General features: G+C 35.3%; 1 protein-coding gene across 1 annotated transcript; it reads right to left on the bottom strand.

The window, feature by feature from the left end:
* Window positions 1-11,253: 11,253 nt before the first annotated feature.
* LOC149174240 ((E,E)-alpha-farnesene synthase-like) lies at window positions 11,254-14,474 on the bottom strand. Its single transcript, XM_089419249.1, has 10 exons — window positions 14,250-14,474; window positions 13,949-14,136; window positions 13,733-13,845; window positions 13,397-13,617; window positions 13,205-13,305; window positions 12,911-13,006; window positions 12,592-12,807; window positions 12,353-12,491; window positions 11,825-12,073; window positions 11,254-11,706 (listed from the first exon to the last, which is right to left on the bottom strand). The coding sequence occupies exons 1-10, from the start codon at window positions 14,388-14,390 to the stop codon at window positions 11,407-11,409; spliced, it is 1,764 nt and encodes a 587-aa protein (XP_089275375.1). The 5' UTR covers window positions 14,391-14,474; the 3' UTR covers window positions 11,254-11,406.
* Window positions 14,475-18,161: the final 3,687 nt, after the last annotated feature.

Raw genomic sequence — 18,161 nt, 5'->3', positions numbered from 1 at the left:
AAGACTTTGAAACTTTGGCATGATTTTTAAAGAGTTCATGAAAAGTTAGAGAGTGTTCTAGGATCCAATTCAAATCACAGCTTTCCCGCTAAAAAAGCTTTTGGACCACCAAAAGTTGGTTTTAAGCATCAACTAAGTGAGGGTATAGATTCCTCTTGCCCAATTTCTATCCATTTTGCACTGCTTGGTTTTGAACCTTTGAGTCCAATCCTGAGGTACTCAACATCCCCTTTGTGCATAGTTCTCACATTCCTGTCCAGAACTGTATCTTCCTGCAATTCATTGATATATTCATGAAACAGATCATGAATAGAGTGTAATTGACTCTACTCTTCGGGATCTTCAATTAATGAAGGTTCAAATAGTCTCAAGCTTTCTGCATTAATAACTTAGTAGATGTGCATGTAAGCTGGTAAATAAAGGCGAAAAGGATTCTCACAAATTTTCTCAAGTATATATTGAAAGGTCCATACCTTATTGGCTTTAGCTTCTTACCTTCACCTTGCATTCTGTCTTTACTGATATACAGCCAAACTTGATCACCAACTTGGAAGCTATGCTCAATCCGATGCTTATCATGCCTTGCCTTGTACTTGGCTTGGCTCTTTTCTAGCTGTTCCTATACTGCCTGGTGAATTTCTTGGATTTTTTCAATGAACTTGGTTGCCTTGTCCACATCACTGTGTTCATAGACTGCTATGTCTTTACCAAAGACAAAATCCAAGGGAGACCTTGGTGTGAAACCAAAACAGGTCTCAAAAGGAGATCTTTGTGTAGAAGAATGTTTAGCTCGGTTGTAAGAATGTTGGACATAACAAAAATGTTCATCCCAAAGCTTGGGATGCTTGCTGCAATAGCCTCTGAGCAACTTGATCACTGTCCTTTTGACCACTTCTGTTTGGCCATCTGTTTGCGGATGAAAATCTGTGCTCTTCTTCAGTCTGGTTTCCATCAATTCCCACAGACTCGACCAAAATCTCCCAACAAACCGAGAATCTCGATTAGATACAATGGAAGTGGGTAATCCGAAATGAACCCATACATGCTGAAAGAACAGCTTTGAAGTTTGTTCAGCTGTAATCTGTTTTTTACAAGGTATCAAAATACACATTTTGCTGAACCTACCCACAATAACATATAAATAGTCATGACCTTTTCTAGATTTAGGCAGTCCCCCAACAAAGTCCATGGAAACACTTTCCCAAGGATGAGAAGGAACTGGTAGTGGAGTGTACAAGCCTAGTTGTCTATTGTTGGGCTTACTAGTAGCACACATGGTACACCCTCTTACATATCTAGAAATTGTTTCATTCATTTTTGGCCAATAACAAAATCTTTGCAGCTGTGCAACTGTTTTACTTACACCAAAGTGACATGATATTAGAAAAATGTGTGCTTCTCGAATTATCTTTACTCTTTCAGTTTGAGGAATGCATAACTTTCCAAAATGATACAAGAGTTGGTCCTTAACATGATAATCCAATTCTTCTACTTGTTTGCCATGACTTAAAGTTGCATATACATCTTTGAAATCTATATCATGAGCATACTATTCTATGTAGCTTTCATGCAATACTAAGTTATGCTTAAGTATAGTAGATGCACTTATGATTGATCTGGACAACATATCTGCAACTTTATTGTGTATGCCCTTTTATATCTGATGACAAGATGAAACTGTTGTAGAAAACCCATCCACCTATAGTGTCTTGATTGCTGCAACTTAGTTTGTGAGTGTAAATATTGAAGTGGTTGATGATCAGTATGTATAACTGTCTCTTTGCCCATTAGATAATGTTTCCACTTTTTCACACTCTGTACTAATGCATACAATTCTTTATCATATGTGGGATAATTAACTACTGCAAAATTAAATGTCTCAGAATGATAACATATGGGTTTACCGTGCTGCAGCAACATTGCTCCCATGGCATAGTCACTGGCATCTGTTTCAATCTCAAATGGTCTTTGAAGATTAGGGAGTGCTAGTACTGGTGTTGTACTAATCTTTTCTTTCAAGGTGTCGAAGGCTTTCTGCTGTTTTCCTCCCCACTGAAACACCTTGTTCAATCCTGTTAAAGCATGTAAGGGAGATGCAATCAAGGAAAAGTTAGAAATAAACTTTCTCCAATACTGTGCTGCTCCTAGGAAGCTTCTAACTTCTATAGCAGATTTGGGTTTAGGCCAGTTTAAAATGACTGCAACCTTAGAGGGATCTATCTTCAATTCACCACCCCCTACAATATGACCCAAATAATTCCAAGATGTTTTGCCAAATTCACATTTTGAGAGCTTAACATAAATATTTTCTCTTTTCAAAACATATAGAGTTTGCTTTACATGCATCAAATGTTCTTCCCATGTTTTACTAAATATAAGAATGTCATCTAGATATACAATGACAAAATCATCAATAAAAGGTCTGAGTACATCATTCATTACTCTCATGAAAGTAGCAGGAGCATTAGTTAAGCCAAAAGGCATAACTAACCATTCATACAATCCCTGCTTTGTTTTGAAAGAAGTCTTCCATGCATCTTGCTCTACAACTCTGACGTGATGATAGCCACTATGCAAGTGCAACTTGGAAAAGTAAACAACTTCTTTCAACTGATCTAATCGATCATCTATGCGAGGAAGGGGATAATAATTTTTTATCGTTATCTTATTCAGTGCTTAGTAATCAATGCACATTCTCCATGAGCCATCTTTCTTTCTCACCAAGACAATTGGAGACCCACATGGTAATGTGCTAGGTCTTATGAATCCTTTTTTGAGCAACTCGTGTACCTGCTTCTTGATTTCTATATTCTCTAAAGCAGACAACCTATACATTCCGATGTTAGGCAATGGAGCATCTTGCTGCAAATTAATATTATGTACTATTTCCTTTTTGTGTGGCAGACCTTTAGGTTTTTGAAATAGTATGTCATATTCTGAAACAACTTTTTCTAAATCAGCTTGATGTTTAGCATTACAACCCTCAAATACATTGGTTTTATCAGGTTTCTTTTCCTTTACAACCATCAGTAAAAATTGTTTGCATGAATTTACAATTCTTTTCATCTGCCAAGAGTTTATGAGAGTAATTATTCTTGAGTTTATGAGCTCTTACAATATATTCAATTCCATCTTTAACGAGTTCATACTTGTTTTTGGCTCTATAGAAAATAGCTTTCCTATCATACAAGTAAGGACTTCCTAAAGCAATTCCACATATATCCAAGGGAACAATATCTAACTCAACCTCATCTACAAATGCTGACCCAAAAGAAAACCTAAGTTGACATTGTCTAGTCACTTGTAGCTTTGCTTTATCACATAACCAACCTAATGGATATGGCTTCTTGTGAGGTGTGGTTAGTAATCCCAACTTCTTTACAATTGCTTCAGAAATTAAATTTACTTGTGAGCCACTATCAAACAAAGTATCAATATTTTGATGCTTGGAAATATCTCTAATATGAAAAAGCACATGTCTTTTCCTCTCATTTTCTTCATTATCAGTAGATTGTGCAGAATTACTAGTAGATGCTTCAAAATTTTTACCTTTTATACCTATGGTTGTGATTGTTGTTTCATCTCCTAAGTCTAACCCCAAATCCTTCTGAATAACTGCAACAGTTTTCTTCTTTTTGCCATCGTACTTCTTGGGCTTCAGCTCTGGATGCAAAATGCAACAGTGTTCATCATCATGCCCATCCTTCTTGCAGTGAGTGCATGAAGGCTTGGTCTTTTGTACAACATTTGTCTTCCTCTCTTTCCATTTCTGCTTTCTCTTTTCCTTATTCTTGCTTGCAGTGGGTTTTGATGATCCCCCAACTTCTGGGTTCACATTCTTGCCTCTAGCCTCTAGATGTGTAGCCTGAACAGATACCTCATCTATGCTAGTAGGGTTAAACATGAAAATGGTGTCATTTAAATAGCTTTGTAGACCACCTATATACTTCAGCAGAGTTTTAGGTGAGTTTAAATAAATTCCTAGAATCAAAGCTATTTTTCTAAATTCTTGGGTGTAGCCTTGTACACTTTGTCCTTTTAATTTTTGAAGAGTTTGCCAACTCATCATGGCTTGCTGCATATAAGCTAGTGTATAGAACTGTTTTTTAATTGCAGAAACAAATTCACTCCAAAAAGAAAGGATTTCACCATGCTTCTTCATGTCAGCTTGTGTTCTGCCTTCCCACCATACCAAGGCAGTGCCTCCAAGGCGTAGGCTGCCCAGCTAAATCTTACTTTTGTATGAATCGATGCTCTACACTCTGCAATACACATCAATCTGTCTAATCCAATTATCCAACGCCTCTGCATTCAACTCTCCATCATATATCAGCAAATCAAATTTAAAATCTAAGTTAATCAAATATGTTTTCTTTTTATTTTCAGGGCTACTAGGAGGTGTGGGAAGATCTTCTTCTTTCCCTTTGCCTTTAGAATGGTCATGGAGGAGAGATTCTTCTGCTCCTTTCTCTTGTTTGGAGTTTGATGAATCTTCATCTCTACCTTTCTTCAATTCTCTATACATTTCTTCCACCATGGCTCTCATGGTCATGAAACTATCCATGAACTAGGAGTCTGATTCCAAGGGACTTTCTTCTGCCATTTTCCTCTTAGGATAGACTCTTCCAATTTTTGGGTTAGCTTCAACCAATTCGCCTTCTCCTAATTTGAGCTTTGTCCTAGTTAGCATTCAACAACAAAATCCAGCACAAGATTTTCTAACCTTAGTAACCTAGATCTCTGATACCACTTGATCTGAAATTGATCCAAGACAAACAATTAAGGTATTACAGACTCATGTGTTTGGATGTGCCTATGTTATTTTATGCAATGGATCAATAAGGTTGCGAAATACATAGGCACTGAAGCAGTTAAAGAAAACATAACAAGCAAACATATAAACATAACAAGTTTAATAAGGAGTTCACCCAATACTCCTGGGCTACGTCTCCCAGTCCAGCCTTCAGTGGTGGCCTCTCTATTATGTTTTCAAAGTAGAGTTTTTACAACAGTGAGCTCAATTCGAGTCTCACTCAGCAAATACAAATCAGTAAGACGATACTTGGATTCCCCAAGTCTCTGGAGTACACAGACTCTCCTTACTGAAACTCGACCTCTAGTGGTCACAGTATTATAAGCCCAATCTGAGACTCATATACAGAGGAGTTCGCTTGAACCTCTCAAGCCTTCTCTGGAGTACACAAACTCTCTGACTCTCTCTGGCTCTGTCTGGCTCAATGCTTCCTTTGCCTCTGCAGGTCAGCTCGACTTCTTCTCTCCGCTCTTAGCTTACTAACTTGCTCCTCTCTCTCTCTCTCTGTCTATCTAAATCCCTCTGTTCTACATAATCATCACTGTATAACACCTCACAGGGAGGTGGACACCTATTCATAACGAACTGAGTGTCAGTTCTCTTGGACGTCTTTGAAACGACTATTTTTACGTTAACTCCAAGAATTCCGGTGAAACGCGACCTTCTCCCAATGCATCATCCACATCGGACTTCAAATCTATCCAACTCTGCCTATAACCCTCGTCAAATCTAGTCATCCATCAGAACGTGTCTCCCGATGTGAGCGGTTTTCTCTCTCTTCCCCCGGATGTGTGGCACCCATTGTGTTGCATCGGAGAGGACTCGGTTGAAACCACTTACCTCTCGAAGCCCTTCCGATATCCTGCCGGTTTTTGTGGGACCCCGCTTCTAACGGAATCGGTGCAGTATCCATTGCATTTTATAATTAATTCAGGTCCGGGCGCTCGGGGCTTTTCCTTCTTTGAGGGGTTTGCCCTGCGATATGCTATTAGTGACTTGTCACTAATCACATATCAGAAACTACCCCCATTTCTTGAAATGATCTCTGGTTTTGCTAATTCGTGGCAATGCACGTTACCATGGGCCGACGGTCTGTGCGCTTGACTGAGGGTCCTCGTTGCTCCACACTGATCACAAATTGCAATTGTTACGAGGATATCTCTGATATGCTTGATCTTTATAAGACTTTGAAACTTTGGCATGATTTTTAAAGAGTTCATGAAAACTTAGAGAGTGTTCTAAGATCCAATTCAGATCATATTCTCTACTGGGGTTTGTACTTTCCAAATTACTTCTTGTGCTTGGTACATCTATTTTCTGTGGGAGATTAGCAAACATGAAAAAAGAGAAGAGGCATGATAAGGCAAGTGATATTTATTTTCTTTTTCTTTTTCCATTTATTAATATATTTAGGACACCAAAAAATTCCTGACAGATATAGATACTCGTTCATGGGGACTCACCGTAGGTGTTGTACTATTGCTAAATGATGTGCAGGTTGTTTATGGAATCAATTCTAGCCTTCTTATGATGGCCTCCTTGTATCTCGTGCTACGCTTGGCTCTTCAATGGTCTATGGCATATAGTGACGTAGTTGTATCCACTTTAAAACTATCTAGATTCAGTCGCATTATCATGCTAGTAGCTTATGCTGCATATTTGTTCTTCAAATTAAAGACACACAGACAACTATTTGAAGAAGGCCACGTAATAAATAAGTAATAAATTGTAACTATAGAAATTGCATTGGTTCTCGCACTTGATAGTTATTTTCAAACAACACATTATACTTATATTGCAAGAAACAAAAGAGGAAGAAAATTTGGAAGAACCATCCATAGGACTCATTAGTTCCATCATCTGGCTCTGCACTCTTACTGTACTTATATCCCTACTTTATGAGTATATTGTTGAGACCATTGAGGTGAACAATAGTTCTTTGCAAATGTTAAACTAATTTAGCTGATAGTTTGATGTTGTTCTTGTTTACTTTACGAGAAAGCTCAATGGTTTGATCAGGACGTGGAAGAATCATGGGAAATATCTGCGAACTTTATCAGTATAATTTTGTTACCGATCATAGGCAATGCAGCTGAGCATGCTCACGCTGTATTATTCTCTCTCAAGAACAAGCTCATAAGTTGCAGATTTATAAATTAGAATGCTTTTCCTTACTTCCTTACAAGGGAAAACTTACAATGCATTGATCTCTAAATTTCCCTAGAGGATTTTTATACTTGTTTTATATTGCATAATGTCAATATTTATAATTGAATTGTAACATATCTAACATTCAACAACTAAATTATTCAAATCTTTAGTGATGGATGCTTCCTAACTATTTGTCTTATGAAAACCTCTCTTCTTTTTCCATTTTCTTCCTTATGATAATTATTATTATTATCAATTACATGGTATTAATAAGATTTTGAAAATTGAAGGTTTGAACATATCTCTATCAGTTGTAGGATATATCATTCGATGTGGCTATGGGTTCTTCCACACAGATTCCCAGGTTCGTGGTAAGGCCTGTATATAAAGGATTTTATTATATTGGTTTGTTTGATTATAAGGCATTTTATTCTCTCCCAAATTCATAGTGAACGGATTCTAAAATTTTTTTGCTCCTCTTTTGAGATTCCCTTCATAACTGTTCTAGCGTGTATCATGGGAAAACCCATGGACCTCGATTTTTGCATTTTGGAGATGGTTACTCTATTCTCCATGGTAGTGATAACAACATATATTTTACTGGTTCGATGTAATCACCATCACTTGCATTTTGTATCCTAGAAACTTATTTACTCTAGCATTGGCCTTGAGTAACAATATACAAAGATTCATCTGATTCATTTATGTTATGGCAATTAAGTAAAACGTTTGTTTTTAATTATACCATGTAATGCATGTACATGATGGAACATCAAATTACATGAAGGGGCTTAAATCCTGCGGTCGCTTCCACAAAACCGACAAGTTTGGTCCACAGTCACTAACATGTGGGCCTATGAGAGCGAATTTAGGTCTTTGTTCTCTCCCTTTCCCATAGCATGCGAGCGATTATGGCCTCATAGATCAAGAACATCAGTGGGACACGAGGACAGGTTGATGGATTTGTGATGATAATGTTATGATATGCGTCTTTTACAGTATGTGCCTAGATTTGGGTTTGATTAATGATATGTTGCATAGAAAAGTTATTATTCGGTAGTTACAGATATATACACAATTTTTCTTCAGAAAAATTGTGTACATACATGGATTGGATTTTGGGTAGTTGCGTATCAATTGTGCAGAATGGGAAAATCTGTACGTGGGTATGCTTCTTGAAAGGAACATACATACCCAGAAGTGCCTTATAAGGGCTGTGTACATATGCTAGGGTTTTGAGGTATATGATGTCTAATCAATCTTGTTTTGTTTGTTGTTGTTGGCTGATGAAGTCTTCCATGATGATCTATGTTTGGCAGTGTTTATTGATGTTGAACTGATTATGTTATGAATGATGCTTCTATGAGACGATCTGTATTTTGTTCAGAGATCTGTGACAAGGTCAAAATGAATTTCAGTGATTGATTTCAATAGTGCAGTGATTCAGTTTCAGGGTTCAGTGTTTAGAGTTCTATACGTGGGTTAGTCGAAGGGAAAGCATATATATACATTGGTATGTCTCATAATAATAACGCATATATTCTGATATAAGGTTGAACAGGGTTTGAAGTGACAAGATCTGGTTTCTGTGATGAACAATAGGTGGTTTGACATTTTGATGAGGAGTTTACAATGAATTGAAATGATCTAGTTTTTTGGTTGTTTGAGATTCGATATTTGGTTTATTTAATGATTTGTTGATGAAGTTGGTTCAGTGATTTGATACAATGTTGGTTTCAATATTCTTGTCTGATATTTGGAATGGATCCGGTTTGAAATATTCTGAAAAGTGATCCACAAAGAACATAAGATAAGGGGGTTGTAGCTTCCTTCTCGTAGAATATGGAAAACGAGAGAAGGTTGTAGCTTTCTGTAGGTGGGTGCCTGCGTACTAGTACGAGTATGCGCTAGTACAAGTATTGCAAGAAATTTCTCTTTATAATAAAGGAAGAAGTTAGAGACGACAACAACAATGGTTTTTTTCCCACATTGGGTTTCCACCTAAAAATCTCGGTGTTCGTGTGTTTCTTGTGTGTGATGACTTATTATGTTCTTACTGCACATGATTATTGTTTAATTAATGTTTATTGAAGTATTGATGTACTGGTTCAAGTTAAACATATGATTAATCAACTCAAATAGTTGGTGAACTGGACATACGCTACTTGTCTTCATCACAGTCACTTACATACACAGGTTTACTTCATAACAGTTGTGTATAGAAATTTAAATGAGAAAAGAAAAGTTTAAGTAGTTTAAAATATTGATTCACCCCCTTCTTAATATTTTTCTATCACAAAATTCTCGAGCTCTGTGATTTTGCAGGTAGGTGCGATAGGTGGATGTTTATATGCTTATCATTTGGCATCCATCCATGTATGTTTAAGCTCGGAGGAACTTGTCTAACCATGGGTTGAGCTGCAGAAACACTGATTAGATATAGAAGTTGTACATTTTGGTATCCATAGATATGTTTTGATTATATTCCACAAAGAAACTATAGATTATAAGTTATGATGAATGATACCTTTTATTATGCCTGAGCATGTCCTAGATGGCCTTATAGCTTGGAAATGTAGAAAACGTATATGTGAAAAAGATGGAGATGATTGTAAAAGGGATGTCAAAAAGAGGGCAATTCAGGACCTTAACAAGAGCCAGTGGCAAAGAGATCATGTGGATGTTGCTTTTCTATCGAGCTTGTGTGAAGCATCTATCAAATTGCCATCGTAACAACATATGAATGTGTTTTATTATAGGTGCACAATGTGGCTATGACAGATCCATTTGAATTGAGACCTGAAGTTCATTCAGAGAGAATCTTCAGCTTAAATGGAAATTGAATTTACTCAAGTAATCTGTTGAGCGAACCACTAGATCATTTTTTTTCTAATGGTGTCGTCACCTCGAGAGAAATTTCCTTTGGAGAAGGCATAAATGAACCCATCAGTCCAGCTCTTGGTATAGGCACCACCATTGGGGGAGGATTGGGTAGGTTGCCATTCTGTTGAGGATAAGGTGCATTTGTATTGGTCACGTAATTATAAAAATAAACTTCGTCACTTGCATTTCTTGCACCTCTTTGATGTGTTTTGGGTGTCTTCCGCGTAGGTGCTTATGTACAAATACGAGAAGCTGGAAAACCTTTTCGCATCCAAAAATGCATGTTTTTTGGATGGAAGCTTCTCAACACAATTATGATCCAAAGAATCAAATATTGTTGCTCTAAAAGGGTGGTAAATATCTCTCAGCAATTCATATTTGAGGATCGTTTGACCAATGAATTAAAGAACAATGAATTTATTTTCACGGGATACCTAGTGTTTGGTTTGCAGAACCGAATGTAGACATTTGGGTCGTGTTATAAGTCTTTTTTCATAGATCTATTGGACGCTCGTCTCTGGGATCCCAGATTTAAAGGTTTGTTCTACAACTATTTTCAACCTCTTGAAGATGAAAGACTTCATTTTAGATATAAAAGAGGACTACAACAGGAGCCAATTCAGAATCCACATAGGACCTCGCCCAGTGGTCCATGACGTCAAGTTATTTTCTACTATATGTCAGAGCCATTGATGCAGCTTGATTTTTCATTAATGGGTGCAAACATGGTACAACAAAGAACACACATCGAATGAATGTTGTCATGAGATTTGTTTTTATGGTTTTATTGGTTTCTTTATAAAATTGGTTAGTGAAATGTATGCATAACCAATTAATAAAACAATATATTATCTATGTAAAACAATATTCCCTACCATTCAATAATACTATAAGCGAAAAAAATATCCCGTATTAAAAAAACACATTTATACACCATAAAATCTTTCATTTCATTTTCTAAATAATTCTTGAATTAATAAGCAACTCCATACCTATACATATGGAGTCAATCCTCATCGATAAAAAATAAATTCAAAATCATAAAATTACGTTACCACTGACTCAACACAATTGAAATAGATATGGGTAATGTGCCCTTGAGTTTTGGGAAAATATTCTTATTTTAATAGTAACGTAATGCAATAAACCTTTACTTTGTATGCAATAAGGCCTTTCATTTTAATTACTAAATAAACATTTGTAGCATGTACGCAATAAGGTCTTTCATTTTAATTAGTAAATGATTGTTAAATTATTTCAAACTTTTAAATTAACTAAAGGAATTGGTAACCCATAGATATAAAGATAATGTAAAACATGGGGACTATAATTATCAAAAATCATAGTATTTAATCAACCATGGAAAAAAATATGGCTATTAGAAATCATAGTCTTTAATCAACCATGGAAAAAAAAATGGCTATTAGAAATCATAGTCTTTAATCAACCATGGAAAAAAAATGGCTAATGTGCCTTGGAGTTTACACAAATGGCCTACCATTTACACATACCAGGAATGCCACCCAGATGACATACTTTGTGATTTGTATCTGGGAGGGTTAGAGAGACAGAGGTTCAAGTACAGTTCGCATGACCAAATTCTTTGTTTCACTGTTGGCAATGCTGAAGCCATCTCGGTATTTGTAGAGGTGGTAGAAAGCTCTCAGAATGTCAAAAGCATGTTTCTTGGAGGAGATGGGAACATTGGTGTCTGGTTTCAGAAACTCCCAATTTATTTCTTTCATCTTTTCCTCTATCATGCTCTTTATGTGATTGAGAGCATCTTCTTCTGTTGCTCCAGGGTTGTCCTTCATATAGCAGGATATAGAGGAAGCTTCTTCACCACGGCTCCGCTCGGCCTGCATTCACCATCCCATGCCATGCGTTCAATATGATTCAATTTCATTTCAACTCCAAAAGCAGTTAACTGTACTACTTTGTGTTTGATTTGAGATAGAAGCTGCAATGCCAATTTACCTGGTAGCCGCACACGTCACCTCGTAGTCGAAGGATGGAAGATGCCGCGTCATTGAAACTGGATGGGAAATCAATCTCCTGCAGGACGTGAAGGGGGAGGGGAATATCCAACGTGAGAATGGGTTGCAGTGTGGCTGCTCGATACCCAAAACTCACCTTCCCGTTCTCCAAATACTCCTCAAACGTCGGTATATAACCGCTGGCCATCCACTTTGCTTCTTCCAGAAACGCATCAAATACGGCTTCCCACTGCACACCAGTACAGTACATGCAAAGCGAATTAAGTGAGGCTGAGTTTGGATACCCCAATATTTTACAAACCTATGACCATTATCATCAGAAGAAAATAAATATGTTTTTTCACATCAAATGTGTATGTGTATGTACTATGTATGGGGTTAATATTTAAATATGTTTTTTCACATCAAATGTGTGTATGTACTATGTATGGGGTTAATATTTAAATATGTTTTTTCACATCAAATGTGTATGTGTATGTACTATGTATGGGGTTAATATTTTCCATACCGTATTTCGAGCATAGGTGAGCGTGTCTCGGCCTTGACTCTTCTCGGCTTCTCGAGCCATTTGATTAACGCAATCGTAAAACACCATATATATGCCTTTCATATATTCTGGAAGGCAGTCCCTGGCGGACGGATCCCATCTGATCATCATACGCACACACAGTTAGTTGCTATTTTACTTTTTATTGGATTAAACGATCGATCGATCTAAGGAAGCTAATTAGTCATCACCACCTCTACCTCTTAATTGCGGCTGTGAAGAGTTCGAGCTCCTCCATCGTTCCGAAAGTGTCATAGATGTCGTCCAGAACTATTCCAAGATAACACGTTTTGGCAAAGCCCAATCTGAATGCTGAATGTTTGGGCTCAGTGGCAATGCAGGAGGCCAAAGTGTAGAATTCCACGTGACGATGCCGAGTGAATGTCAGTTGAGAGAAACCCGAATCTTTCCACCATCTGCACACAAAATAAATAATTTTTTTGAATATGAGACCACTCAAATCCGAATTTGTCTGTAATAAAGTCATAATAAATAATCGTGGAGACAGCTGATCATTACCTGGAGAGCTGTTTTAACTCTTTTTGCTGTAAGGAGTGAAAGATATTGAACTCCAATTTTGCAAGTTCTAAAAGCTTCTGGTTCTTGGTCGTCGTCCTGAAAAGTTAAATGCAAAGTGGATTTAACGTTAAATTCCCTTAATTTAGATGACTTTGATGAAATGAAATAATGGGCCTACTCCAATATATATATATTATATGAAATGAAATAATGGGCCTACTCCAATATATATATATTATATGAAATGAAATAATGGGCCTACTCCAATATATAATATAAATATACTGTACTTACTTGACACAGGGAATAGTGTCCTTTCCAAATACGTCAATATAATTTCTTGCTTCCAATCTCGGGAAATTTGTGAGCCAACCATATTCAATAACGTATTCAATCTGCCAGCCACAATATTGTTGCTATAAAAACATTTAACCACATACAATAAAATACGCTATTTTGTGAATTTGAAGGGGTATCCTGCCTCACCTCTCCCGAAAGACTACCATTGGAGATCGGAACCGTTTTTAGGGCTTCCTTTAAATATGATGTACAGAATATTTGAGCTTCTTCCAGGACTTTCTCCCCAGGAAATGCAAGAAGGGAGGCCCTAAATAAATTGAGAATGCCTCTCATATCTGCCTCTGTCTGAGCATTGGCAGAGCAGCCTGCAAACTTCCCATTTTGATCTTTGAAAACTTCCAAAACATCTGAGATGAAATAAAATGAAAACATTTATTAAAGCAGATCCATGAGAGAGGACGAAAAATTACAGATACTAGGATTCAACTTTTCTGAAACCACCGATTTAGTAATAAAATGTACCTGAGGACACCGGAAATCCGTGTAGTCGAAGAGTTCGGAACCCCAAGGCAGTTGAGTTGAGATCAGTAACAACACTCTCTCTACCACATCCAATGCCTTTCTCGCTCCAATAGCTGCAGACCAAGATCGATAATTTATGGTTATAATCGCACGTACATTGTATTCCACATATAAATTAGCACAACAAAGAATGATGATAAGGCTACGCTGACCGACCTGTAAACATAATCCAACGCTGATTTTATTTCATTTCTGAAATGCCTATCGATTCCCAAACGTTCAACGCTATCCACCATCCAAAGTTGCTCAAGGAGATCATTGTGGGGAGTGAGTACTGTAAGTGAATTGAACATCTCCTTTACTTCCCCAACAAGTCTATCAGCACGTTCGCGGTAAGAAGGTGCCTGAAATTAATTGGATCAGAAGAAATTTATTCAATTGTATTAATTCAATGTGATGAAGGAACCGGCAGAGAATAAATTGAAGCTGAAGCTGAAGCTAATTAGTGATTACCCACCCCATAAGGCGTTGAGAGGGACTGGATGAACTCGTCGTCCCAGAGATTGGAATGGTAATCGCCTGTGCGTCTTTGTACACCAGGTGAACTCATGCTCACAGATTTGCTGCACAGCTCGGCTTGGTCGACGACGGAGGCCATGGGTACAAGTGATGAGATAGATAGAAAGGAGGGGGAAGGGGAGGGCCAATATTTCTGGTGGGTAAGATAAAATAGCTACTGTGTTGGTGTGGTACAACCCTGTGGCTGCGGTTCCTTATATATGGGGCTTCTTCTTGTGTGCCACAAGTCCAACCAAGCGCCGCCTAATTGGACCAGTCCAATGACATTCAAAATTCAATCAATGCGTTCTGGTGAGCGAGAAAACATACCTACATACGCTCACCTGTAACATGTGAAGATCTAAGTGGAGTCTCGTTTGGAGGCTAAGTAAGTCAAATCTCATTTGTAGACTCCAATATCCAGTCTCCTTTGTGGACCAATACCATTTCAATGTGCCTTAGTCTTCATCTCAACCAATCAAGTCCGAATTGTTTGAATGAGGTGGCCCCCTTGGTTCATTGTCTTAGAAAATCGCAAAATCTTCGGAAAAGAACATGGCTTTTGCGTGTTGAAAACTATATATTATTATTATTGTTGTTTAGTACATATATATAAAAAAATACCCAAAATGAATTATTATTACTATTTAGTACATGACTTTTGTGTATATAAAAAGGTCATAATATGATGCGATTTTTACTGATTTTGTTTCAAATTCAAAAATATTTATTATGTATGTATTATTATGATGTTGAAATTGTCATTTTATGTCCACAATTCTCCAAGTCGTTTTACCCATTAATATAATCTAAATCTATGCTGTTTTCAAAACTCATCGACGTATATTCTGGTCTCTTATTTAAATTATATTTACGAAAAGTTTTTCAGCGTAAATCACAGAATAATACATTTGTCTACACGCTTCGAACCAACCAGTGTGGTTGACAAGTTGAAGAATCAGATCATGGCTACATATTAAATAGGGAGAGCAGACCTTCCAACGTCTAGGTTTTGACTGAAAAACGACTATATTAGACTGGACTGGGCAAATGGCTATAATTGACCCCGAAATGGCTATATTTGCCTACAATATTATTATGTTAAAAAAAATCTTATTTTAAATTTTATTTTAAGTAAAAAGTTAACCGATTATGAGTAAAAAAATCTAGGGAATATGATAAAATTGTTAACTTGTATTATTAGTAATTGAATAATATTAATATTATATTATTATAATAGAATTATTCTTATTATTAATGGCTAGGGTAACTATTTAATATAAATTAATTAGTAAAACACTAATCTACTAGTGTGTAAGGATTTGATATTAACTAGAATAATATTGATTAATAATATAATAACTATTAATATATTATTAGCTATATTATTATTCCAATATTAATAGATCTAGGGATATTAGTAAATGTAAGAATTATTATAATATTGTAATAATGTTATAATAATAGTATTATTATTAAGGGTTTGGTTAACTAATTAATAAAAAATATCATTTAATTCTTTTAGACAGTTAGGATTTAATATTAACTAGAATAATATTGATCATTAATATAATAATTATTATTATATTATTATTCCAATATTAATAGATCTAGGGATATTAGTAAATGTAAGGATTTAAAACGAACCAATATTAATTAATAAAATAGCGTTATTTTATTATAATAATGTTATAATAATAGTATTATTATTAATGGTTTGGTTAACTAAGTTATTTAAATTATGTTTTCCAATTGAAAACCGCCTCGAGAGACTCTTTTCAATAATAGAGTAGAGTATTTATAACTTGTCTTTTCACATGCAATCATCTTAGTGGTTGAGGGTAGTTATATATAGGTATGTTATTTAAAACTCTTAAATTTTCACATGCATGTATTTGAGTAATTTATATAAGTTGTTCCGTTATTTTTTCAATTTTATTTTAGAAATAAGCTTAATGTTAGTTTTTTATCAATATTAATTGTTTGTATATTTTTGTATAGCGATAAATCATATCAATTTCGATTTTTTTTTAAGGGTAAATTGTAAATAAATTTTATTATATTTTTTTAATATTGAAGTAATGGTTGATACAATCCTTCAAACTCTAAAGTCTGAAATTTAAGCTTAAGACTTGAAGTTCAATGTAAGAATCTAGATGCTTCAAAATCTACATTTATAATAAATGAAGAAAAGATAAAAGTGAGATCAACAAATATAATACAATGTTATGATATAATTTTAATCCCTTATCATTCCAATACTGGCTAGATTTAACATTCATCCAAATCATTTGCACAAAACCCTTGTGTTATTAAATCAAAAATATCAACAAAGTCTAGTGACGAGTCTCCTTTGGGGGCTATGTTAAATCTCATTTGTGCCCAATAATATTATTAATAAAATCAAGTAGCCAATGTGTACCCTCCAGTCAATATCATTTCAATGTGGCACCCTTGTGTTATTATGTCAAAAATATCAACAAAGTCCAGTGACTAGTCTCATTTGGAGGCTATGTTAAATCTCATTTGTACCCAATAATATTATTAATAAAATCAAGTAGCCAATGTGTACCCTCCAGTCAATATCATTTCAATGTGGCACCCTTGTGTTATTATGTCAAAAATATCAACAAAGTCCAGTGACGAGTCTCGTTTGGGGGCTATGTTAAATCTCATGTGTACCCAATAATATTATTAATAAAATCAAATAGCCAATGTGTACCCTCCAGTCAATATCATTTCAATGTGGCACCCTTGTGTTATTATGTCAAAAATATCAACAAAGTCCAGTGACCAGTCTCGTTTGGGGGCTATGTTAAATCTCATTTATACCCACTAATATTATTATAAAATCAAGTAGCCAATGTGTACTACAGTCAATATCATTTCAATGTGGCACCCTTGTGTTATTATGTCAAAAATATCAACAAAGTCCAGTGACAAGTCTCGTTTGGGGGCTATGTTAAATCTCATTTGTACCCAATAATATTATTAATAAAATCAAGTAGCCAATGTGTACCCTCCGGTCAATATCATTTCAATGTGGCACCCTTGTGTTATTATGTCAAAAATATCAACAAAGTCCAGGGACAAGTCTCGTTTGGGGCTATGTTAAATCTCATTTGTACCCAATAATAATATTAATAAAATCAAGTAGCCAATGTGTACCCTCCGGTCAATATCATTTCAATGTGGCTTTTGTCGATTCTCTTGTGCATCAATCTTTTATTATTTGAATAAAGTGGGCCACATGAAAACACATGAAAAGTACATGCCTTAAAGCTCGGAACGAAAGGGCTATATCTCAATTTAAAGAATTAAATGTATTTTAATTAATTTTTTAATATTGATAAGTTAAGTTGTTGTTTTTTTGGTATGAAAAAAAAAAAAAAAAAAAAACGCATTTTTATATATGCATTAAATATTAGATCTTCTATCCGGTCAAGTTTTAGAAATTTTAAACCTGAAAATTTATTTATTTATTAGAATTCTAAGTGCTATATATTAAGTAGTACATTTAAGGTTCATTTAATATGATTATTTATTTACATTTTATATTAAATTATATGGAGGAAATTTAATAATTTAGGGAATTTAATCTAATTATTTATTTTTTCATTTCATAAATTTTATTCTCAAATATAATGGAATCATATCCTAATCATTTAAATAAGTGCAATGAGATTTTTTTAAATTTAATCAAAACACTGTGTTATACTATGAATACCGCTTCCATTTCTAATATAAAAAAATCAACAACAATTATTTAAAATCTCCAACAACACAAATTTCCATTAAAAAATATAACTTACAAGAATCTTTTGCCATAAGAATTATAGGCCTATTGGTTAGTCAAGCATGAATGAATACT

This window comes from Pinus tabuliformis, chromosome 4_1 (genome assembly GCF_031772625.1).
Source record: "Pinus tabuliformis cultivar Carrire ecotype Pingquan chromosome 4_1, CPIR1, whole genome shotgun sequence".
Taxonomy (NCBI): domain Eukaryota; kingdom Viridiplantae; phylum Streptophyta; class Pinopsida; order Pinales; family Pinaceae; genus Pinus; species Pinus tabuliformis.
The sequence above is the reverse complement of the archived record's forward strand: the minus strand, read 5'-3'. Positions and strand labels throughout refer to the sequence as shown.